This window comes from Mastigoproctus giganteus, chromosome 7, assembly GCF_048544385.1.
Source record: "Mastigoproctus giganteus isolate SK-2022 chromosome 7, ASM4854438v1, whole genome shotgun sequence".
Classification (NCBI taxonomy): Eukaryota; Metazoa; Arthropoda; class Arachnida; order Uropygi; family Thelyphonidae; genus Mastigoproctus; species Mastigoproctus giganteus.
In genome coordinates this window covers 198,716,420-198,742,831 of record NC_143581.1, presented here as the reverse complement: position 1 = coordinate 198,742,831, position 26,412 = coordinate 198,716,420, and the positions used below count along the sequence as shown (strand labels likewise).

General features: G+C 34.7%; 1 protein-coding gene across 1 annotated transcript in view; it reads right to left on the bottom strand.

Moving 5' to 3' along the window:
- Positions 1-17,108, bottom strand: part of His2Av (Histone H2A variant) — a 55,050-nt gene extending 37,942 nt beyond the window's left edge. The window contains exons 1-2 of the mRNA XM_090377350.1: positions 17,000-17,108; positions 16,796-16,873 (exon numbers count right to left, since the gene is read on the bottom strand). Of these exons, the coding sequence (XP_090233476.1) occupies positions 16,796-16,873; positions 17,000-17,002 (81 nt within the window). The 5' untranslated portion in view covers positions 17,003-17,108. The remainder of the gene's footprint in view (positions 1-16,795; positions 16,874-16,999) is intronic.
- Positions 17,109-26,412: the final 9,304 nt, after the last annotated feature.

Genomic DNA, 26,412 nt, shown 5'->3' with positions numbered 1-26,412 from the left:
CAACATTGTTATGTAGCAACCATTTGGATAATGTAAAGTTTTCTTAGTTTCCATCACCTTCATCTACAATTGAAATTTCATTTCGATATGGTTGTCGAAGTAACGTTCCATGCATCATTCAATAAATTTATAGCATCCAATATCAATATAGACTCGTTAAGGTTTCTGTTCTCTTTGACTAATTAGATGTAGAACTATAAAGCTTTTATACAATCCTTTCAAGCTCTTAATTACACCATGTCCATCGGTTGCAAAATTGATGTTGCATCGGGACAGAAACACTAGCTTAATGATGCACAAATTTTGAATCTGGGGATGTGAAGGACAGTTATCAACTAACAATAAAATATTTTCTTCTTTTTGAATAGCTCCTTATTCCAATCATTTATGTACAGGTGACCCCCGCTTAATGCTGATCATTCGTTCCGGAAAAACAGAGCGCTAAGTGAATCCGCGCTAAGCGAGCGCCGCTTTCCCATAAGGTAACATATGTATTTATGAGCTGCGGTCAGTGCCATAGGATATTTCCTAATGAATAATAATCAATAATGAAAAGATGCACAAATGTCGGTCAAAATATTTAATATTCGAATATTTGCACATATAAAATATTCTGCATTGCATACGTATAATTATGTGGTAACTACTTGCGTATCAAAAGTAAATTTAAAATTCCAATTAAAATAATGAATTTAATTTAATTGATGAATTTAATCATGAAAAATGTGTGGATTTTGAGTTGAACTTTGGCCCTCTTCCAAATAAACTAAAAGGGGTATTAACTGTAAATCCCCCGCAGCATTACAACCAACAATAAAGTCAACCGATCCTTAACCGCTTTGAAACCTGGCATGTTTTTTTCTTCTTTCAATATGAAACTTCTTTTAGGCTTCGTTTCCACAAAAGTCCCGCTTCAGCTATGTTAAAACTTGTTGAGAAGTATAACACATAATACCCCTCTTCAATAATTTTAACAAAAGTTCTTTTTTGAAAGTTTCGGCTCCTTGATCTGCACTTGCGGCTTCTCCCTGGATTTTAAATCTATTCAACCAGCCCTTACCAGTTTTAAATGGTTCCACATTTTTTTTTTTTTTTTAGGCGAGTTTTCTTCAGATCGTCATATTGGCTAATCTCTTTCTCTCTCTTTTTTTAATATTTAACTTAACTGAATTCTGCATTGGAATATTATCTTCAATAAAATTAAAGTCTTTCCATTTCAATCCTAATAGCTGGCCTAGTCCTAGTTGCTTGCAGTGGAACAGCTATCTTTCCCGCTGCAAAAATGAATTCTTTATTTTTTTTATAATTGTTCTTACAGTTAAAGTTGTAAGTCCTAAATTATGGCACACATCCGTTTGTCGTTGACCGGAATCGATTCGCTTCAAAACGTCTAATTTACTTTTCAAATTCAGTCTTTTTCTTACATTTATAGTCTTCGTACTGCACCCAGACGTTGTCGCTTTTTCATTCCTATCAGTCATTATTAGCTCTTCAAAAATGTAACTGCGTTGGTTGAATTAATTACGATACAATGTTCAAGTAAACTTTCCATTACACACAATGTCTAATACTCTACTGAGTGATGACTAGACTTCGGATAAATGCATATAATGCAAATATTACAAGCAATATACTTGATCATTTTTTAAAATGTTGATCGCGGAACTACGTAACAAGTCACTGTACTGAAACTAAATTAGCGAGCGAGAAAATTTTACTGAGCGTGGGAAATGTTTTAATGCTGTTTTGCTGTTCATTTTCAAGCTATCAACTCCATCAAATGAAACGATTTCATTAATATGTCAAAAATGTAATCTGTAAAAGAGCGTTATAGTGATCTGTGACAGCGTTATAGTCAGATACGGGTTATAATATAAGAACAGCATTATAGCGAATCAGCGTAAAGCGAACCGTGTTATAACGGGGGCCTGCTGTATTGCCAAAAAATATCCAAAGTCATCCAAGCTTTCTTGTTCACAGTGTAAACCACAGGAAGTTTCCTTACATTTTGGAAACAGGTTTTAATGATTTTTCAATAAATATTTTTATCAGTTCCTGTCATATTTATGCATGCAAGCACTGTCAAGCGAGTCTGATTTTTTTCCACCAACACATTTATCCCCTTTGAATTAAATGTATTGTCAGGTGTCAGATTATAAAAAAAAGTCCTGTTTCATCAGCATTGTAGATGTCTTCGTCAGTGAAATCTTTCCTGATTTCTGCCCAAACACTGTCAATCCATTCAATTTGCCATGATTGGCTCTGCAGATCAAGATTCTTCACTAATTTTTGCATAAACAAACAATGTTATGTCAGTGTTTAAATCGATCCAGCCAACTGTTGTTAGATACAAAAAATCATTGCGTCCAAATTGTTTAGCAAATTTTTTCTACTTGAGCCTTCAAGGTCAGACAGTCTATTGAAAATCCAGCACTTTTGTGTAGTGAACCATTGAAACAATGCTTCAACAATTGTAACCTTGCACTTTGTAAATCTGCCCCCGCCCCAGTTATGCATGTTCTTTTCCAGTGCCAATATGTAAACATTTTTATTCTTCCACAATGTCGATACAGTTGAAGAGGACAAAGAAAAACTTTTTACCCACCAACATTTTTTGCACCACATTCTAACTCACGAATAATTAACCTTTACACGAATCGAGAGACTTTCTTTTGTTGGTAGACATGTTTCTGATTGATTTTACTTTAAAATGACAGTAGAGCGATCTGCATACAAAGTTCTTGGCAGTCTTGAAATGCATACAAAGTTTTTGTCTTGTTTCCAGTATTCTTAGAAGTCCCAAAATAAATGATTCAGTGAATACAAGACAATCTATAAATAGGGCAATGCAACAAGTGGAACACCAGTGCACTATTGTATAGCCCCATCCCCAAAAGGACAAGGTCAAACTGGCCACTAATCCAATGTCGGTGGTCATAAAAGCTAAGTCGCCCTTTTCATTTTTGTCTATCCCAAGAATTGGGTTTTTGACTACCCAGGCAATTAAGAATGTTTGCATAGTTACCAAAATTTCCACAGTATATCAGTGTATTATACTTGTTATAACAGTGAGTCATATTTGTACATATGAGCACTGTCAAGTGAGTCTGATGATTTTTTCCACCAACACACTTATCCCCTTTGAAATTAAATGTATCGTCAGGCGCCAAATTATAAAAACATTCTGTTTCATCGGCATTGTAGATGGCTTCGTTAATGAAATCTTTCCTGATTTCAGCCCAAACACTGTCAATCCATTCCATGCTATTATTAGATCTGCAGATCGAGATTCTCCACTAATTTTTACATAAACAATGTTATGTCAGTTTTTAAATTGATCCAGCCAACTACTGTTACATACAAAATCGTCACGGCCAAATTGTTTAATTGAAAAATTAAACAATTTTTCAATATAATAATAAAAAAAATGCACTTATTTAAAACACATTTCTGGTACACATTTTAATAAAAATAAAAGGATGACAAAAAATAAAATAAACACTGCTTAAAGTGATCTTAATTCTGATAAGCAGTATTTATTATAAATATACAGTGGAATCTCGTTAATACAAAGTTCAAGGGACCTAAATTTTCATGTTTTGTAATAATGAGGTTTGTAGTAACAAGGTCCCCCAAAAGCATCAAAATTTTACCTTTTTTTTGGTACATGCTGTATATCTAATAATAAATAATAATATCAAAAATAAATTAATAAAATAAAATAAAAACAAAAAGCCTTGTCTAACAAATACAGTAACAGGAATAAATTTTTAAACAATTTTTTATTTGTAAGATAAACTAAGAGAAAAGCAATATTAACGGAAATGAAAATATTGTACAGTATATACAGTGGTTTTCGTTTATTTGGGGCAAATCTTAAAAAAACTGAACCGAATCGAGAAAATAGCCAGGGTTAATTCGCTTAATTGGAACAACATGTCGTTTAATCGGGGCAGGAGACCACAGCACTGAAGATTACCCTATGATTGTCTCCAACCGTACCACGTAGTTCGATCGGATTTCTCGAGGTCACAACCATAAAACAAAAAAAAATAAATAAAAAATTAGCAGTCACCTGTTTATTGGGCTTTTCTGTTAGTGAAATCTAGCATAAACTGATAGTAAACTCGATCTTATTGAATTTGTGATAATACCGACAGCTGGAATTCTGTGGGTTATTATGGTAAAATGTTTGCACTGCTATGGAATCTTCAATCATATAAAAAAATAATAATAATAATTTTCAGAACCTTCTCTTCATTCCTATTTTTAAATCTTCGTAACTAGTTACTCCATTCTCACTTGTGCGTATTTGTGTTACTTGCAATTTGTATTTGCTGTGTTTTTTGTTATTGATTGCTTATCTTTTTACTGTTTTAAATTTTAATCCCCACCTACAAATGTCAGTGAACAAAAATGTCAACTAGTTAATATGTACATATTACAGTACGTATTAATTATTCTGATTATCACATATTCTTCCGAATTTCACATATCATTAATTTTTTTAATTGGTAAGGTAATAAAGGGTAAATTTATGCTTAATATATCTTTACTTTTATAGCTTGTGGATAATATTCCTCCTATTTTCGCTAATTAGAATTGCCGTTTAATAGAATTAAAATTCAATTCACAAACATGATCACAATGACCGGTGCTTACTACACATCATTGTTGTTATTTGGTTTTTAGGAGCATTAGCAACTAAGGCCATATTGCTGCAGGGATATGCGGTGGTCATTCCCTGACCTCTCCGCATCCTCCGTATTTGGTGGTGATGAGCTCGAACCCCGGTCTAATCAAGAAGCGTGTGCTATGCACTGCTGCTCCTTCTCACCTGGCTGCAGAGGTGCCACTACACATCGTATAGTGAACAGTACTTTACTATGGTGAGTCCATCGTAACGTGATGAGTGTACAGTGAACCAACTGTAAAGCGGGGATACATTGCATTTTTAACTATTTACGTGAAATTTCGGATAATTGGGGCAGGCGCTTAATCGGGCCAAAATGCACTAGTCTCGATGTGTCCCAAATAACCGGAATCTAATGTATTTTGATATATACAATATTTTAGTATCATAGTAAAAAGAATTAATCTTAATATAAAAGGGGACATAAAAACCATTAACTTTTTAATAAATTATTCTAATTTAAAGAAAGAATCCAATGATGTTTGCAGTTTTTGTCCTGTATGCATTTTTAACTACAGCACAGATGTAATCAAATGCATTAGTTGTTTCTTTATCAATGTTACTGCAGGCCAACACATTCTCTATGTTTAATGCATTTTGGGCATCTTTTTAGATGGCAGAGTGTGTGTGTGTGTCTTCACTTTCGATGGTAATAAAACCATCTTCATTATGTTTGGTACCCAGCAGCTCTTCTGGTTGTTGTTGTTGTTTGGTTTTTTAAGGAGCATTAGCAACTAAGGCCATATTGCTCCAGGTTATGTGGTGGTCATTCCCTGACCTTTCCGCATCCTCCGTATTTGGTGGTGACGGGCTCGAACCCCGGTTTAATCAAGAAGCGTGTGCTACACACTACTGCTCCTTCCCACCTGGCTACGGAGGCGCCGTAGCTCTTCTGGTGTTGGCATTACATTGGTAGCAACTCCATTATCCACCTTCACTGTTGCTATCACATTCGTCTGCTGGACCATGTTTTTTGATTATGTTCTCTCCAAAGCTACTCTTTCTGAAGCAGTTGATTATTGCACTTGATGTAATACTTTCCCAAGCAATAACAAGGTTACAGACAGCATCCAAGACATTCCAATTTGGCTGCAAATTTTCCTTCCTATGTTGCAAATCAAGTACCTTATCAGGCAGGCTCTATATGCTCTCTTGAGGCATTATAAATAATGCCTTGGTCCAGTGGTTGCATTAAACTGATGGTATTGGGAGGTAAGAACAGCCATATATTTGTCAACTTAAGTGTCTCGATAGAATGTGCTGTACAACGGTCTAGAATCATCAAAATGTTCCTTTTACCTGAAGCCATTCTTCTGTCCAATTTTGATAATCAAGATTGAAAAATATTGACCGTAAGCCAAGCACTTCTATTGGCCTCATAATCACAGGGGGAGTTGGTTAACTGCTTTAAAACATCTTGGCTTGGAAAACTTACCAATCACAAGTGGGCATAGTTTTGTACTGCCATCTGAAGTGCAGCATAACAGAACAGTGAGTCTTTGTTTACTTAATTTTCCACCATGACAAGACTCTCCTCGAACAGCAAATGTTTTGTTTGGCAGGAAGCCTCATATTTTTCAAGGATGGACCATACAGAACACAACCAGTCTGTAGCCTTTTCTTTGTCAACTAATCCAGACTCACCGCAAATATTTCGTGAAACCAAGTTATTCTTGTCTTTAAATCTTTGGAGCCAATCACCGCTTCATTTGGAGTCACTAATCCTGTGTTGCTGAGCTAGATAATTTGCCTTTTCTTGCAAAATTGGACCTGATATTGGCAAGTTAGATGCACGCATTTGTTGGTACCACTCAGTTTTATTTCAAGCTCCTCGTGCTTTGCACCATGAATTTGTTCCCTGTTTTTCATCACTGCTCCAGTGCCACACACTTCAAGTCTTTTTTCAGTATTGTAGATAAAGTAATGTTGTATTCCTTTGCAATGTCCGTTTTTGCTTCTTTCAATCCTATCAGCCTCTTGTATAATTTTTAGTTTAATTTCCAGGCTTAATTCTGTCCATCTATGTTTTTGTTGCCATAACACTGCTAAATAAGATTTAATATAAACAAATTTTAAATTAATTTAAAGTTCCAAAAAAAGACAAGCTCAAATAAAATATTGTTGTATATGACAGCAAGACTCTGAACTGGGGTAACAATTGCAACTGACCTTATTCCCATGGAGAGCAAGGGAGTGCATATAAACAACTTAGAAAAACTATTTTTTATTCTTTTGTTAACTTAACAAGTCATTCGTCAGAATGAGTTTCAGAGTGCACTTGTAGCTACCATAAATTGCTTTTGTTTATACAAAACTAATTTCTAACAAGTCAGTGCCAAGCTTCAGGAAGTAGGGAGCTAGGTGGCCGGGGGCAATCGGATCACTCTGCCAAGATTTGTATTAAACATACAAAATGACAATATTTATTTCTCACGGGGTGAAAAAGAACTTTGTAATATATATTAACCGAATTTTGTAGTAAATGGATATATTTACGTAGAAAAGCCTATCCTTTCGCAGAGGAATGGTATGTGCTTCATATAAACCGAGTTTGAATTAACGAGATTTTACTGTATAACAGATTTATTTATGCATCTCATTTCAAAAATTATTTAATCTTTCTTTTGGCACCCCTTTCAGCTTTAAACCTCAGGCAAGAGCCTCGTTTGCCTCACCTTCACACGGCTCTGCCACTAGCTTTTCTTTTGCTTGCTGTGCAATTTCACTAATAATACCTGGTGTTTTTGTTCTTGCTTATTTCTTTTACTATTTCACTATCCAAAAACATTTCTAAACACAATTGGCACAGTTCAGATGAAGATTATGTTGCACGATAAACAAACTACAAAAAAAAAAAAAACAGCATATCTTCACTTTGAAATCCTATGATTTTTGTATTTCTTTCTATGCACCATATGCTTATTCATTTGCAAACATCTGATTACACATTTCCTGACACCTGAAAGTGTCAAATCATACATCACAAAAACAAATGTGTTATCCTCGTTATATCATATTTCTTTAGACTTAATTAACCTTGCTTACATGCACACGCACAAAACTGTTAGCACAATACATAACACAGAAAAGAAGACTTACTACTTAGTGATTCACATGTTTAATGTCAGAGTTGTCCCTTGGTAAAGTCAAATGGCACCTGAAAACTGGCAAACACCTTTTGTGGAGGTGTTTGAAGGAAATTCTTGGATAAGCAACAAATTAATATTTTTAATAAAATTAAATGTTTTAAGCATTTAAATTTCCACTCTTTTCCTTGCTCATACTACTAAATAAAATGTCCTGTTGTTGAAAATAAAAACGATTTAAATATCTGCCTATAAAGTTCATTTAAAGAATTTCATTTCTTCAGTTAGAAATTTTGTAAGGAAAACTATGCAGTTTTCTATGACTAATTACAGATCATTACCATTTTCTGCACCATAAAACAAACTTATCTAAATTCCCTCGTGTCTTATGGTCTGAATATACATCAGGTGCAGTTCCCCCCTCCCCACATCATGCCACACTCTTGTTGCCTAGCATACCTGAGTGATGCTTTCACATGGCTTACTAGAACTTGTCCTTTATTGCCAAGAAAAAGTTCAATAAAACCTACTATCCAGAAACCTCAACCCTTTCAAGAAATAGTGAATCAGCAATGCCCTTGATGGCACAAGAAAGTGTAAGTTCAAGCCACATCAGTAATGATGAGTGAGACTACAGTTTTGAGATTCTATAATGAGTAAACTCATCCTACATTGACATTGTTTAGTAACATTGTAAATTTTGGATATAGGCAATAAAATTACTCAATCTGGGTGCATCTAATGTCTGGAAAATATGGTATACAAAACAGAAAATGTAAGCCACATGTGCATGCATGCTTATTTTTAGTAAATCGTAATTTTTTTTTTTATGTTGCCCCTCCAACTTCTTAAAAATATACAAAGGCGCTGAAATGCCAAAAAGAGTAAGTATGAACTGTGCTATTTTTTGCAATTTATATTTGATGGCCAATTTGTTAATGAAAACAAGTAGAAAACTGCATTTTTTTTAATTCCAAATTTAACAATGAAATTGCAGGTTTTTTTTTTTTTGCAAAAAAGGATGGAGTCAAACTTGTCTCCACTGTAAATCCAGACTTGTTAGGTATAAAGTTGGTTTAAAGAGTACTTGTTAGTTTAAAGAGCAACAGATTATACATAGTTAATTAAAATGTGTAAAAAGCCACTAATATGAACAAGTTTTATATACCTGATGTTAACTGATAAATCATCAAATTTTAATAATATACTGTATTCTGTTTGCTATTACAAGTAATCACTCAACATCAACAATGATATTGCCTGTTAGTGAACTGTATTACATCAAAAACATGAAGTAATGTTTAGCTAGAGAATTGCATCATATAAAAGAACAGCTGTAATTAAAAAACAAAACAAACAAACAAACAAAAAAAAGTTCTACGGTGTGCTCTTCTGTGTATGGGCCCATGTGCATTCTCACAGAGCAAATACTGCAACTCTAAAATGGCATATAATTTTCCAAGTGAAAACAAGTATAAAAGACATTTGTGCAAAACATTAATTTTTCTCTAGTAAACAGCATGTTAGAAAAAACTTTTTGCACCCTTTTTCAGCATGCATTTCAGTTATTTTCTGTGTCAAAAAGAAACTAATATTGAGGGAAAAGCCTCTAAAGCAGCATGCAACAAATTAACAAATGCTTCAAGCATAAATTAAACTGCCTCTCCAACATTGACATTTAAATTTGATTATTCACAAACAACCAGTGTTTCTTATTAAAGCAAATTAAACAAATTAAAATACATGAAGTTTAAAGTGAGTATAATCTTATGAGACAACTGCATAATCTTATTTTAATTGTCAAATGACAATGAGAAACCAGTAGAGTTGTTTGTCATTTCTTTTCACGAATTGCAATGAAACAAAAAACCACCTCACTTCTTCCACTATAGAGATAGTATTACAACTTCCTCTTTTAGGCTTCTCACACATCATAATCTTGTGAATGAATTTTTTTTCAGATATGCTTTAAAACAGTGCAGTTAACCATGACTAGCAGGTGGCAGTGGAGGTTTCAAGCAGGCTATCTTTCTCTCAACACATCTTCATACAAATTCTTAGTCTTAGCTTGAATTCCAAGGCTAATGGAAATGAATTGCCAATTTCAGCACTCCATCCAAACTGCTAATCATCACTGTGGTTTCTAGTATATTCAAAGGCCAATTTACATGTTGTGGGGGCTGAAAATTACAGAACAGCTCAAGGAGAAAGTTTACTTCCTCTGAGATGGCTAACTAGAGCCTTGATTGAAGAGGCCCTTTTAAATCCTTCCAGTCATTCTCAGGAATCAAAACAGACGCTCTGCAAAAAAAGCAGGCACTGATGTATCGTGTTAAGCTGCCACAGACGGCACTACTGGCTTATAGAAAGCTATCTGACAAAAATGACTCAAGTCATGGGCTTAACAAGGCTGTCATTTTCTTTGTGACAGCAAAGAAAAAAATGTCGTCCCCCCCCCCCTGTGATGGCAATAGACTCACTCAATCCCACAAACAATTAACATTGGCAAGTTTTAGCATTGGAAAATTCAAATATTTTTCTATAATAAAAAATTTAATCAAGATATTGTCACAAACTAATCCTTCACACCATCAGCAAGTCTTAGTACAAAAAGCTCATTCCCTATCAATGGCCAGCCCAATTCCTAGTAAAAAAAAAGCAATTACAATTACATTTGTCACACTGAGCATTGGGAAAATATTTAAAAGTACAATTGTGATAAAATTTATAAAGTTAGGTTTATTATTTATTTATTATTAATTTTTGAAAACAAGTCCCACATTTAGTCTCCTTGCTTTAAAAGCACTTAGACTACTTCTTTGAAATAAATCCTCCCCAAATATGGAAAATATCATTTCCATCTTGGGGGATTAGAAGTGTTAAGCTTTTAAAATACCATCCATGAAGATAGATTATATTTAATAATCTAAGTTTCACCAATTAATAAAAAAATGCTTCTTCCAACAGTTGTGGTCATGGGCAGGAGTTAAATTTTCTTGTAATAGTTCTGATACAAGAGCCAAGAAAAATCACAAGAAACTTGTTATTATCTAAATAAGTTAAAATGCATAATGTCAAAGGAATTAAAAAATTTCTTATCTTCTAATCTCCATCACAATTAAACAGAATAATGAATACGGTCTGTATGATATCTTGCATAATATTATAATATAAAATCACACCTATTTATTTTTCATCGAAAATTAGCTTTACCTTAACTGGAAGTAACTGACAACTTCAAATATGCCTTTCCAAGTCACTCATTACACAACAAGCACATCCGCAGTTACAACTAATGGCTACTGATCTACAAGAATGTAACAGAAAAGAAAGACAATGTCACTGCTTTCCAATGCTTTAAATATTCAATCCAATTAAACCTGTTTCCATAACATTGAAGAATGGAAAATTAACAGGTACCAAGATGAATCAATGGATAAAATTAAATAAGAGATGCATATTTGAAATGATACATATACAATAAAAATTAATCATCGCTGCAGATTGAATCACCTGTTACAGTGAAAAGCTTATTTATATACATCAAATCAGAGAAAGATTTTTTTATAATGAAAAAAAAAAAAAAAAAAAAAAAAAAAAACTGCATTAAGTCAAATTTTTATTAGGTATATAATTACAGCATTAATAAAATGCAAAAATGAAATTACAGAATTCAACCAGCCAGGAAATAATGAAATGAAACTAAGGATGGCACCAATTTGTGCCAAGTATGGGATATAGTATTAAATATATATTTAGAATGTCCACTTTAGGCATTCTAAAATATAACTTTATGACCATAAAAGTGAATGCATTACTTAACATATGGAAAGAATGTTTTATGCAATAAAGTTATAAAGTACAGAGAAGAATTCTGCAACGTCAACAAATGTCGGCACTGTTTCTCATAAGGTCTAAAATTAAATAAATTTTCTTTTTATACTCTGGGACCACCACGTAAGGTCGGGGAGTTTACAAAATAGAATGAATACAAGAACTTTCTATTGTATTCAGGAGTAACACAGCTAGAACTCAGTCATTCAAAGGATGTGCACTTCTGTACTCTTGTGTTCACCACTCAGCTATGGAAACCATTACTTAAAACAGATGAACTATTACCACCAAAAGAATAAAAATTCATTCTGAGTACAAATCGAAAACTGTTTTAGGTTTTGAAACAAAACAGAAGCAAGCTAAGTTGAACTACAGTAATATTAGCATAGTATCATTAATATGCTAATGATTTAGAAAAATTTTCATTCAATATAAATAAATGCCACCCACATGCAGAGAATTAAGGAATTGATTTAAAATTTAAATACAGCAGAAGTAAAAGGGTGTCAATTCTAAACAACAACAACAACAAAAAAAAACTTGTGGGCAACTACAATTTTTTATCACTAACTAAATTAGAATTAAAGTTATTTGCTCATGCAATAAATGTAGCAAATTTAAAATTCCTTTATTTACAACCAACCACATGCAAGTTAATAGTTATGTCAGAGTTTGTCACGAATTGCAATACACACGATAAGCTTTAGATGTCTGGCTGTAAGAAAGGCCCATCCCATGGGATGGTCATAATTCTAGGTGATTTAACTGTTAGAAACATGGGAATATATAATGGGCTACCCCTCTTCAATTTACAATGGTCCACTTAAATCAGCTTCCTCAGTGCACAAGCTAAGTGGGGTAATAACAATGCTAAAGCTATCTTTAATTAGATAAGAATCTGAGAATTTTTTACAATATTTTAATCAATCTTGCACTTCCTACCATTTAAAATAAAAATAGCTGTCTTTTTTTTTTTTTTATTAGGATTAACATTCCCATCATGAAAACAGAAATTCCAGCCTACTGCAAAGTCAAAAGTATAGTGCTCACTACATCAGAGGCTCAATAAAAAAAATAAAAATAAAAAAAATAAAAAAACCAGCTTATTCTCAATCCCAGAAAATCAAATCACATGGTTTTTAGACAAGGAAGACTAAACCCCTGGACTGGCCAAGGATACCAGATTCTTGGGAACCTGGCTTGACAAATCAGAGAAAAACAAATTATCACCATTAAAAGCAGTACATCTCTGGCAGGGATTCTCACCCAGTCAGCAGCATGGGTGAATTCCCTCCTCAAGCATTTTTTTTTTTTTTTTTTACCCTGATCCAGCCTCATCTGACTTATGGTCTTCTTTCATAGGGAAAAGCCAATGCCAAGAAAATGTTACTACACCCTTGCTTTAATCTTGACAAACAAATGTGCCTCATCCAGTAAAAGCTCTCACTGGTCAGTAGCTGATATACCACTGCATTGTTTAGTACCTAATCAATTATGTATTTCAGCATGCATGTCAGGATTAAACTGAGTGAACAGAGATAGGCATAATACCCTTTAAATTTTTGTATCCTCTATATTTTGGATCTCACACAGAATATACCCACTACCACAAAATAAAAGGAGATAAAGCTCCTTAACAAAGAACAGTTGCTCCTGGAATCTAGAGTAATCATCTACTACAATGAAAAAGTTGATAAAACATCTAGGGTTTCTCCTGGGTTTTAGGAATTTTTCACAATTTTTTTAAGCAGCTAAAATTTAAAGTAAGAAACTAACCTAAAAATCCCATTGTACAATAAGTCAGTTGGATGGAAGACCTTAAGTTCCAAGCAACCAAAACTTGGAAGTCTTCTTCACATTGTCACAAATTCAAGACTCTTGAACAAACATTTTTACAATAGTCAGCAATTAAAGCAAGTCGTGGGATCAAACTTTTGGTTCTTATATGGCCAATATTAATGAAAATGTTAAATTTCAAATAAAAGTTGTGCACTTTATCACATTCAATTTTTGATCATGGAGCTCTGCTCCAACTGAACATAAGTTTCTATTCAACTTAACAGAAAAACAGTTATCCTACATCCTTCTTGAGGCCTCATTTCAAGAAGGATGTAGAGCTGCTGGAACGAGTACAGAGAAGGGCAACAAGATTAGTGAATGGAACAAAGGGGTGCTCTTACGAAGAAAGGCTTAAGTTTTGCAAATTACAGTGTCTGGAGACTAGGCACCAGCGAGGTGATCTGATAGAGGTGTATAAAGCCTTGAATGGTTTAAGCATGCTCAATGCTGATGGGATTCTTCCTCTAGCTCAGAAAAATCACCTGAGAGGGCATAAATTCAAATTGAGGAAAGACAGATGTAGGATAGACGTGCGGAAATTTGCCTTTAGCCAGCGGGTGGTTGGTTGGTGGAACAGACTTCTATCCCTTGTTGTGGAGGTTGATAGCCTAAATAAGTTTAAGGCTCAGCTGGACAGGTATTTTGAACGAACAGAGGGGTGAAGTGGAAGTGGGCTTTTTTTTTTTTTTTTTTTTTTTTTTAGGCTGATGCTGCATAAAGCTTGCTTTCTTGCATCAAATGCCTCTACTAATGCTAATGCTAATTTTGATAAGTTATAATATAATTTTAAATTGAATAGCACTATCTAAAAAAGGCAAATCCACTACATTTAAAAACCTGAGAAATGCCAAACAGCTGCATTGAAGCTTATCAGCATATATTATTAGCAAATTAGCAAATATGTTGAATTGTGAATGTGTCAATGTGAACCTAGTGGTGTACAAAAGTAAAACTTCTATTTAAACACACAACCATTATGTGTATCTTTAACCCCTTGATTGGGATGTGTTCACTCCACAACACCATACAATATATAACTGCAAGGGAATAATTTCAACAAAATAGTTGATATCATAAAATTTGCATAATTTACTTTGATTTTTGGTCAGCAAAATGATCATTCTTCTTCAGCTGAAGACGAATCAGCTTCGGAATCCCTAGCCTTAATTTAGATACCATTATCTAATATTCTGCCTAAGTGGTGAATATCTTTTTAAATTGTATATCATCACATAAAAAGGCAAATCTCTTAATATTATTCAAGGTGAAGGTAGTTTCTATTAATAAGGATGAAATAGTGCAAGGACACCCACTGGTATTTGAAACCTTTAAGCTTACTTGCTTCTCACAAGCTGCAGATGGTCTGTTATTTAATAATAAGGAAAAGCATTCACTTTCCCTACTCCCAAGGTTGTGATTGGGTTGTTTGCATCAGCATTTCACACCTAGCAGGTTGCAACCCCCCCCCCCGCAAGTAGATCACAAAATTAAAAACAAGTTCCAAATAAAGGGAGCTAAGCTTTTGAGTACAGGGAGGGTTCACAGAATGGAGTGTCCAGTTTTCAAAATTATCAAAATGGACCAAAAAACAGGCCACGAGAATTGGTGGTTTAGATGAATGCAATGCACGCAACAAAGTTGCCACTATGACATCCCAAAAAAGTGCACACTAAGGCCAGCTTTTTATATGCAGGATGAAAGCCATTGGAAAATGAGTAGAGGCGTCTCTCTTGAGATCCTTTCATCCATCAACCTTTGTTAACAATATTTCGCTACTAAACAATACTGCATAGGTGAAGAAAATTAAATAACACTACATATTAGTCAATATGTTTAAGAAAAAAAATTACATCAATTACTCCACTTCATGAAAACTAAAATAAGATGATTTGAGGTAAAAAGAAAAGTGATTTCACTGACACCAAAAGAAGCAAAATTCATGCATCCCATTTGTAATTAGTGAGATATACTGGGATAACAAGGGAAGCAATACTAAGTAGTTAAACAAGTTTTGGTATAAAAAATGAATACACTATACAAACTCCCAAGATTTTAATTCCTAAATTAATATTTCAAAAGCACAATCCCAAATTTAACTCAATTTTTATTGTTATTTGCATGTACATTATGCATTTCAAGCCAGTTGATTTTCTTCATTTCTACAACTGGTGAATTTACTCTCCTACTCATCAAAAGTGAAATTTAAATCCAAGCCTTTTATAATGCACTACTGCAGAAGTGAAAAATGAGTCCAGTTCACTGCAGTGCTCCAAAAAAAAAAAAAAAGTAAAAAACCACACGGCAAAAATCACAAATCATGCATCCTGAAAAGAATTTATTCACAAAATATATAAAAATTAAGGACTGAAAAAAATGCTAAAGCAAACAGTTCAACTTATGAAGGGTAGGGGATAAAACTTTACGTCCCCTTATCAGAAACTAAACGCATATCTTGGCACTTTCGAAGCCATTGAACAAGGGTTCTCTATTGTCCTCTTCAATCAGAACTGAGACGGCCTTCAGGTGCATTCAAGCTCGGAAGCAAATAAAACAAAACAAATATTCATACAGATGTCAAATTATCTACACCACTACACTCCGTTAAAACCGCTACACTTCATCCTATAAACAAGTTTAAAAAAGTTAATTCCGCATTACGCGCAAATGTTTAAATTCCTGACTCAGCTGTTTCATCCATACAAACAGGAAAACATTTCCAACATAGAAATTCTTTTAGAAAGGTGTACTTCCAATACTTTTTCACAAAAGGTCCAGGTTTCTTCCGGCAGATTTAAATGTTTTGTTGATAAAAAAACTAGTTGCAAATACCTATCTTTTATATTAGAAGCCTCATTAAAATTTTATTATTCCCCGACAAAACTCTTAAATACTGAAGCTTGATAAAGCACCCGGTTATTTTTAACACATTTACAAAATTCTAACTGCAAAAAATGGACTTGCATGATGCAACTCTTCAGTGCGAACTAAAAAATCAATGTTACAGGCAGTGGTACAAAACCACAGTACCAATACGAAACTTTCTCGGTACACGTCTCTGTAAAGTACTATCAAGTTCATGGAGCAAATCATTGTTTATTTGATTTTTTTTCCTTTAAAAATAATTAAAAGAAAAAATGAAATCCGAACAATTTAAAACAGAAATATAAATGCATGCCTCGATTTACAATTTACTTTTCAGCAGAATAAACTGCTTCAAGAAATAGTAACCTAACGAAGGAATAAAATACTAAAAAGCTCACTCGGCACAACTGTCAAAATTAGGGGGGAAAGTAAAAAAAAATAAAAATAAATAAATAATAATAATAAATAAAATTAAGCCTACCTGAAGACCAGCTCTAGCTGAGCGCGAAACGGCTTTTGCCTTTGCTTTTCCTGAATCTTTACCTGCTTTTCCACCCGCCTGAAATTAAATTTGGAAATACGTTAAAGCCTACCGTACAACGCATACAAGAATAAATCCATTATTTTATAACAGAAATTTCAATCAAGACGTCACACACGAAGCAAATTTAATAGCAAACCATACCATCACTAAGAAAAACCTTTGTCCGCCAACTACTCGACTAATCAAAACGACAAATGCTACTCTGCGCGCCTAAAACCGTTACAATCTCACGTGATAAAATAAGCCAATAACATTTTTACCGAATGGCGCGAATTTAATACTATAAATTTACACCACCAGAGTTCTTCTCTTCTAAACATATACAATGATCAAACTGTCACCTCAAAGTAATCAGCCCAATATTAAAATACATTGAAAGCGAAATGAATATAAAACAAAAGAATAATGTTATCAAATATCAGAATTTAAACTTCTTTATTTTTAACTTTTATTTCAAGTTGAGGATGTCAAATTTGTAAAACAGGGTTTATATGGTAAAATTAAGCTAAGCTATACATACGATCTAGCTATTAACCGAAATGTACTTACAGCCTAAGCTAACTTCAAAAAGAGAGATACAATTCTATGACATATGCATTGTTATTCGTGTAAAGTATAACTAAAATTATCGCAAAAAAGAAAACTGCAATTTTGTAGTTAACGTAGCCTGAAGTAAACCCTCAACAAGTTAAAAGAAGTTTCTATTTTCATGTTACCGTGTTTTATTATCAGGCTATATACAGGGTGATTCACTACCAGTGCGACAAACTTGCAGGAGGTGTAGGGGCACAAAGACGAATCGGAATCACATAGCATTGCAGGGTCCGAAATGCCTTCGTCATGTGGTAGAGGACGTTGAACGGGAGGTCGCGTGAACAGCGATCCCGCTGGAAGTCAGCATTTGCGAACCGGTTCCCGAGGCAGTAGGATGGACAAGTATTCAAACGTTGAACTGGCCGACATGCACCTCGCGTATGGAACTGCGGACTGTAATGGACGTGCCGCTCTGCGCTTATAGCAGGAACGTTTCCCGCACAGGCGTGCTCCTCATCATACGATTTTCGCACGTGTGCACAGAAGGTTACGTGAGACTGGTTGTTTCGCGAGAGGCACCATGAATCGAGAGCGAACGACGAGGACGCCAGACAATGAGGAGAATGTCCTACATCTTGCAGAAGGCAATTTCCCAATCCACTGTATGGAGGATACTGTCAACAAACCAAATGAGTTCATACCATCTGCAGCGCGTCCAATCATTGGAGCCTGCGGATTATCCACTCCGGAGGACTTTTGCTACTTGGTTTCTTCAACAGAAACGGTTCGCAAATGCTGACTTCCAGCGGGATCGCTGTTCACGCGACCTTCCGTTCAACGTCCTCTACCGCATGACGAGGGCATTTCGGACCATGCAATGCTATGTGATTCCGATTCGTCTTTGTGCCCCCTACACCTCGTGCAAGTTTGTCTCACTGGTAGTGAATCACCCTGTATAAAAATGCAAATCCCAACCCTTTTATGTGCAACAACTCTCTTATCAGTGATTTATTTTTTATATTTTATTAAAATTATAAATATATGACTTACTTTTGTTTTTAAAAAAATACCTTTTGCTTTTAAATGCCCACTTTAGAAAATTTACAACCTGGGAAAGGATTGGTGCTTTTCAATGATAAAGTGAATAAATAAATATAATGATATAACTAAAATTGAAAATATTCGAAAAACTTTATTAAATAGAATACAAAATAACGTTTATTGGACAAAACTTAACGTTTAATCAGAAAATTTTGGTTGATAATTTACAAACTTCAAAATGCTATTTTAGTTCACTTTCCGTGTAGGCCGTATAAAAATTATTCTCGGGGCGTATTCTGCCGTGGGCCATAGGTTGGACAACACTGCTCTAGATGAACAGGATGATTATAAAGTCTTGTTTCACTACAGGTTGACCAAATATATATATATATATATATTTGGGGTTGTTACCAAACTGTGATTGGTGACCACGATGTATGTTCACCACCTAATTTGCCGTCAATGGTTTGTGGGCGCCAAAATGACCGACAGAAAAGACGTTGTTACTAAAACTTTTTTAAAAAATAATCATAGTTTGTGGCAGCTCTTAAAACTTTTGAAACATATATTTAAAAAAATTGCCTTGTTCAAAAAGTTCTCCGTGGCTGAATTAATAGGTCCTAGGCGTAGATAGCAAGGTTTTTCCATAGTCACTGGGGTTTTTCGTCCGGCAAAATAGACAAATCAACCATAGAACACAGGCATTAACAGATAAGACACACAACACGGCAAATGAATTTAATTATTCAGGTGGCCTAAAAATAATAGTTTTTGTTCAAGAAGTTCGGTTTTGAACAGTGGGCCTCACACAAGTGGTTTTTCCCGTTAGCTCGGGTGTGGCGATTCAAAACAGTTGAAAAATCTCAGTTAGTGCAAACACAGGATCCGACCTTATTCGCGAACGGAACTAGCTAGGAATATCGGATTTAAAACTAGCGCAGAAAATACCCTACTTTAGTGGACAGAGCTGTATTTATTCTTAAACAAAGCAATGTTTCCAATGACAACCAACGGCTAATGCGCAGTTTTGTTATATTTTAAGTAGATTAAGTGTAAAATATCTAACAGATTGTGACTAGTATAATTAACATACAGGTAACACCCAAGTTTATAGAAGGTGAAATATTTTGAATTATTAATAAAATTCGAAAACCAAAGTATATGAAAAATTAACTTAATTAGCGAAAACTAGTTTCAATTACAAGATATAATCGATTGTTAATTGGAAATGTTGAGGACCCATATTAAGCAATGGCTGCCTGTAAAATGTAAGAGCCATAAGAATAATGGAGATCATAATTTGACCCTTGAAGCGATTTTTTTCTTAAATAATAAACGAATTAATTTTTAATTTTTGGCTCATATCACGATTAACACGTTTGCTACTTCTTCAACGTACAGGTCTTCGTATTGTCTTCCAATTGGAGAGAATCACCCTCTTTTAGAACATTTTCTTCTAATTTGAGAAAACAGCTATTCTTGTCAAGCAATCTTCTCGCGAACTGCATTGACTCAATCCCGTGGTTTTGTATCAAGGGTCGTTACAGCGGTCGGAAAAGCCAACAGCGAAAGTGCTAAAGGATGTCTTAATTAACTCCAATAATGTCAGTCTGGTGCAAATTAAAACTCTGCTATGTAATGTACGTTAAATATTTATTAGGTTTGGAATGGTACACAAATATATGATACGTAATCGATGGTGCTAAAATTATCAATTTAATGCACAGTAAACTCATCAAACGGACAAACGAAATTTTCAATAACGGCATTATTACTATAACAATGCATATTATGAAATCCTTGCATTTCCAAATAAGTAACGTGTCCCCAATATTCACGTTAAAAACGTTTTTACCGGCGTTATTTGGAAAAAAACTTTAGGTTACCTAGAAATCATCATGAAACTCGATGACCCAACGGTGCCCACGCTTAACCTGGTGGGGGCAGACCAGGTACACCAGCACATAATTTAACCTCTAGCAGGCTCTGCCACCTACTTTTCTGGGATTACAATGGCAAGGGCCTAAAAAAGAAAAAAAAAATGACAACTCTGTAGGGGATGTATGCAGAAAGGTGTATAACGCCAAAACAATTGGGCGAACAGAATTTTAGTGCTTTTAAGTTTCCACTGTGTTGGGCATACGCTATGAGAAGTAGACAGTGTGGGTGGGGACACTGAAGACTGGGGGGTAGAGCTGGAAGTAAGTGGTCGATAGAGAGATTGATCCCTGCGTAACCCCGGGGGCTCACATCTGGTGAGTATGGGGTTGGCACACCCAGGGTCCTGAGCTGGATATCATCATTCTTCTCTTTCTTGGTGATTCCCTTCTACATTTGACTCTCTCTCTCTCTCAGGGTTACTCGGGAACTTTTTTTCCTGGTGCAGCATAAGCCTCAGGCTTCCTTGCATCATATGGATATTAATAATAATAATAATAATTTGACAGTGGGACAGGCCCATGTCCCACCAGAAGGAGAGTTGGAAGGGACAGGTAACGTCTCCTCCCCGGGAAGTGGTAAATAAGGCACCGTGCAAGGGAGCACTAGTGAAGGTTGCCAAAAGTCCTTTGGTGTTGTCAGTCCAGTTGGTAAAGTCTAAATTAGTGGTTGTCGATTTCAGCAAGTTTGTCTGGAGGGTCTCAAAAATTGTCCTTCTTACAGGTCTGTCATTATAAATGTTCTGTTTTACTAATGGGCATCTTGATTCGGTGGATATATCTTTCTCTAATGTGGATAATCTTGTTCAAGTTTGCCTTTGTTTTGCCAGGAGGGTTTTTTGTCTTGTGAAGAATATTTGCAAACATAACACTACTGGTTTCTGGTCGTTCTATAGAGTTTTGTAACATCACAGAGTAACATGGCGGAGATGAACTTATATTCCTGGAGCCGCTGCAATACATGTCTACAACAAGTGCAGTGATGCAACAAGTACAACGCGTGCGCCCAAGAAAACTCGATTGTACGCAACAAGTTGCAGCAACACAACAAATACAATTGACCAGTGACGCGCTACGTTATACCGTCATAATGATTAATACGCGAGTGACTTTACCAAAACCTACAGTCCAGGGTTCGAAGGAATATCGTGAAAGAAAGAAAGGGAAGTTGGACAGAAATCTGAATCCAGATGAAATTCAACAAGAATATTTCGTTATGCCTGGGAGTTCTCAAACTGCATCCAAAAAACTCGAGCTGAAATAATGAAGGAATATCGTGAACGGAAGAAAAGGAAATTTGAAATTCAAAGTATTCCGAAACATAATGAAATTCAACCACAGAGTTCTTTCATGACGTGACATTCTTCATTAAAAGAGGGACAGACACCAACTATGGCCATGTCAAATGGATTTATATATCCAACATATCCTACTCATTTGCCTCCACTGGATGTTGTAACCAGTGGTGGACTGGTCAGGGAGTCAGCTTGCCCGATGTCAAGTGGGCCCCCTTGCAATAATATTAGACAATATGTTAAAAATGTTAATGACCATTTAGTAGCTTGAAAATATAATAGTTGTGGGTGGGCCCCCTTTGTCTTCTGGCAACCAATATTTTTAGACCCAGTCCACCACTAATGTAACTGGGCGTTTGATATCACTACGATTACCCTTTACGCAAATTAGTCGTTTACGTTATGAACATGGATAATATGGGATCATTGGACAAGTAATAAATGTACCAGTTAACGTAAATATCATGGTTCATCGATTACCTAGAGAATTAGATGACGATTATGCCATTAATGTACATATAAAACGAAGAATCATACATAAATAATCATATCTACAAAGATGTATGCAGAAGAAATAATGAAAATATGGTTACTGTATTTGATAAATTCACCTTTGTATAAATTCTACGGCATAAAAGTGAGTGACGATTTCCTGGGGACGAATGATAACAGTGAACAGGAACATTCAGAAGAAATTGTGCAACCAGTAACAATGATGATGAACTATTCATAATTCAATAACAAACATTATTATGGTCTGAAGATAAATATTTATGTATAGCGCCGGGTCAGAAATCATCTCCAACAAGTTTCATATTTGATATACATGCAGAACTTTCTTTTCCAGCTATATATTTGGGACATGCACGAAAATTTAAAAATGGATTGAAAATTACTCCCTTTATGATGGCATCAAGTGAAATTCGTAGATCTGATCGTCAAGGAGTAACTCCTCAGCATTTGCTATATATGGCAATGAAAATTATGCGAATGCGTACCGCAGAAAATTTGCAAATTGCATTTAAATCAGTAGGAATAACAGCTAACATTACTCGTTCTATATTGCAATCGAAACAATTTATAAACAAGTCATTAGAGTCTAACTTGGCATTTCTAAAATCAATTCCCAATTCAGCATATTAGGAAATTATTCGTCAATTTGGAAAACCTACAATGTTCTTGCGTTGAGTGCTGTGAACCAACATGGCCCGTATTACTATTATGTTATACAAATTCCGATATAAACAAGAAATTGCAACTAACAAAGTTATGGATCTATCCTACATGGAAAGAGCTACATTAATAAATGAAGACCCCCGTAACGTGTGCCATATTCTTTAATAAAGTTTTTGAGAATATAGTCAAAATTGTAAAATCGAATACCTATAGTCCTTTTGGGAAATATTATATTGTGAATTTCGACATCGAGGAAGTCCACACGCGCATATATTATTATGGATGAACAATGCCCCATTAGAAGAAAAAGAATGTGGGACGGAAGGAGCAATCCAAATGATAGATGCATTATGTTCTATACAGAAAACTTCAGATTATTCAAATTTACAGCAACATAAACATACTTTTATCTGTTATAAAAATAATAACGCAAACCGACGCGAATTTCGATTTGAAGCACGTTTTTTGTCCAATGTCGCAAACTCGTATATTGATACCGATGGCCACAGATGACAATCGGAAATTAGCTTAGCGCAAAAATTATCGTAAAATGCATTGCTCATTAGAATTGGATAATCACGTTAATTTCGAAGAATTCCTTAAATCAGAAGAAGAATATCTAAATATTTTGAGGGCTGGTATCAAACAACCACGTGTATTTCTTAAACGCAATATAGAAGAGAAATTATTATTATTACTAGCCATATAGTACAAGAAAGCCTGAGGCTTAAGCTGCACCAGCAAAAAAAAAAACATTTCGAGTTACCCTGTGTGTGTGAGAGAGAGAGAAGTAGAAGGGAATCACCAAGAAGAGAAGAATGGTGATATCAGCTCATGACCCAGGGTGTGCCAAGCTCATACTCGCCAGATGTCAGATGTGAGCCCCTGGGGGAAATTTTATGAATAATTGCAATCCTTGGATTTTAGGAGTGCTCAAATCTAATTCGGATTTACAATTTATCATAGAAGAATATTCATTTGCAGCATATGTAGTTGAATATGTGAATAAAACTAACAGAGGAATAAGTAACCTCCAAAGGAAAATTATAGAGGTATAAGAAGAATATCCTGATATGGATATAACTGATCTAACACGAGCATTAAGTGTAGATGTATTGAATTCTGTGGAGATTAGTTTACAAGAGGAAGCGTGGTATTTATTACGATACCCAATGTCCGTGTCTTCAAGAGCGATTGGGCCATGTGGTATGGCCACGTGAGCGTCAGAAATTCGTAAATCAAAAGCTGAATTGGATGAACAACAAGTTGATAGTGAGTCTTTGGTCATATGGAAAAATATTATTTTTGATAAACAGGAAAAACGGGGCGAAACATTAAAAGTTCTTGCACAATTTACTGCTCGTTGTCGAAAAGGAAATGGGGGATGGGTGAAAAGACAATTTTCTAAAATAATTCGGTATCGGAATTATAATACAACATGTCTTCATGAACATATACGCTAAATGGTAACTTTACACATAATTTTAGTTTCACAATGAGTTCCTGCAGTAAAGACGTTTTTAACGGCTGTCGCTGTGACACTATCAGTCTCAAGTAGAGCGCCAGCAATTCATTATGTACATACCTGGTACATAATTACAGTTTTTTTTTTTTTGGCTGATGCTCCATAAGCTCTTACGCTTGCTTTTTTGCACCATATGCCTCGGTTACTTCTACTACTATGACAAATTTAAGCGCATTAATTTCAGAGCTAAAGTGGAAATTCTAAACTGGGATTTGGAAAAAAAATTTGCTTGCAGAATCAAATAAGCTTGGGAAAGAGTTAATTAATTAGTTATCTTGAAAGACGGAAAGTTTTCATTAATACCTTCATATAAGTATTGCAATAAAAGACTTAAGATTCGATTTCAAAATATTGATAGCTTAAATGAAATCGGAAGAATTGCAGTAGGAAGATATACAGTGAGGTAGCTGTAAATATCAGAGGAAATCAATCCCAAGGTGTGGGTGACAATTAATGTAATTATATTTGTTTCTGAGAAAAGGTGTATATTGAAATATTTGATACCTGAATAATAGTTCAGATAATGGAGCGGTGGTTAAAGAATTAAAATCGATAATGGTTGAATTTCGGGTAAAGGAACCTTCGAATAATTCTCGATAAGGGAATCTTGACTGAGTTAGATTGTAGTTGAGAAGGTAAGGTAATTAAGAATAGTAATTGTGTTAAGCACATAGAATTAAATGTGGATAAGTAATATAAGAACAAACAGAAAATAAGTTTGAACAAGGTTGGTAGTACTATTAAGATTGTGAGATTATTGTATAGATAATAAGACAGTGATATTAAGAAGGTAAGATTAATGCAAGGGCAAAGGAAAATAGAAAGAGAAGAGCAGGAAAAAATAAGTAGTTATTAAAATTTCTAAGAATGAGTAGAATGATGGGCACAACTAGATGGAATATTGAAAACCACACAACGTGCGCAGACTCTCTTATTTAGGAAAAGGAGAGTTTTCTTTGGCTACAGGTAATACATATTCAGTGAATCTGTGTATAATGTGTTTCAAATGTATGGGCTGAACGTGTTGCAAGAATTCACCAGTTTGTAGGCATTTGTTGTAATAGATCACTCATAAAGAAACGTCCTCACAAACGATTAAGACTTACTTTTGCGAATTTAAATCTAGAGATAAAAATTTAAATCACTTTGTCTTTACTGAATTATTTGAATGATAATCAGAGACATAATTATTTAAATGAATTGGAATTCGTAAAGAAAATAACAAACTATGGCTCGAAGAGATCTAGCAGAAATAGTGAAATTGGATGTGGTACAGCTCAAGAAACACGTTCAGTTGTAAACGAATCACATTATGTTCATTTATGGAAAAATGGTCATGTGGTGGTCATACAGTTTCCAAGGAAAAGTTTTCAGATATTCAGTAAATGCCAAGAGAGTACAGGCAATGTCCTGAAGTTAAGCCTGTGGTAGTTATTCTAAATCCTAGATTGATGGTAACATGCATAGTCTCACGTTGCTTACCTTATGCAGCTTGTATAAATAGGCAAGGTAAAGTGCATGAATGTAATTCGCACTGTTTCATAATGTAATTCATACGGCCGTAGTTATCCAAAATCTTAGATTCATTGTAAACACGCATAAACTCATTCTATTTACCTTCTGAAGTTTGAATGAATATTCACCGTTCTCCTCATACTGGGGAAAAGGCTCTGGTTCGAATCCGGTCAATAATGCCAGGCTCTTTTGAGCCTTTTTCACGCCATGGCTGAGTTAGTAGGGCTTAGGCGTAGATAGCCAGACCTATCTCAAGAAACTCGGGTTTTTTGTTCATCAAAACAAGCAAATCGATAAGAGAACACACGAAATTTTGTATATTTTAACAATTTTATTTTATATCTATTTTAGTATTTTATTTATGTATGTATCTATTTATTTATTTTAATAAAGTTTAACTTAAACCAGTCTGTCGGTCATTACTAGAAATTATAGTGACCACAGAATTTGCTCTCAACGGGGAGGAGAAGGTGTCTCTTGGGTCTGATGTGGAACCTCGTACTTCTGAGTTTGCTGCGCATCATTCTTTGA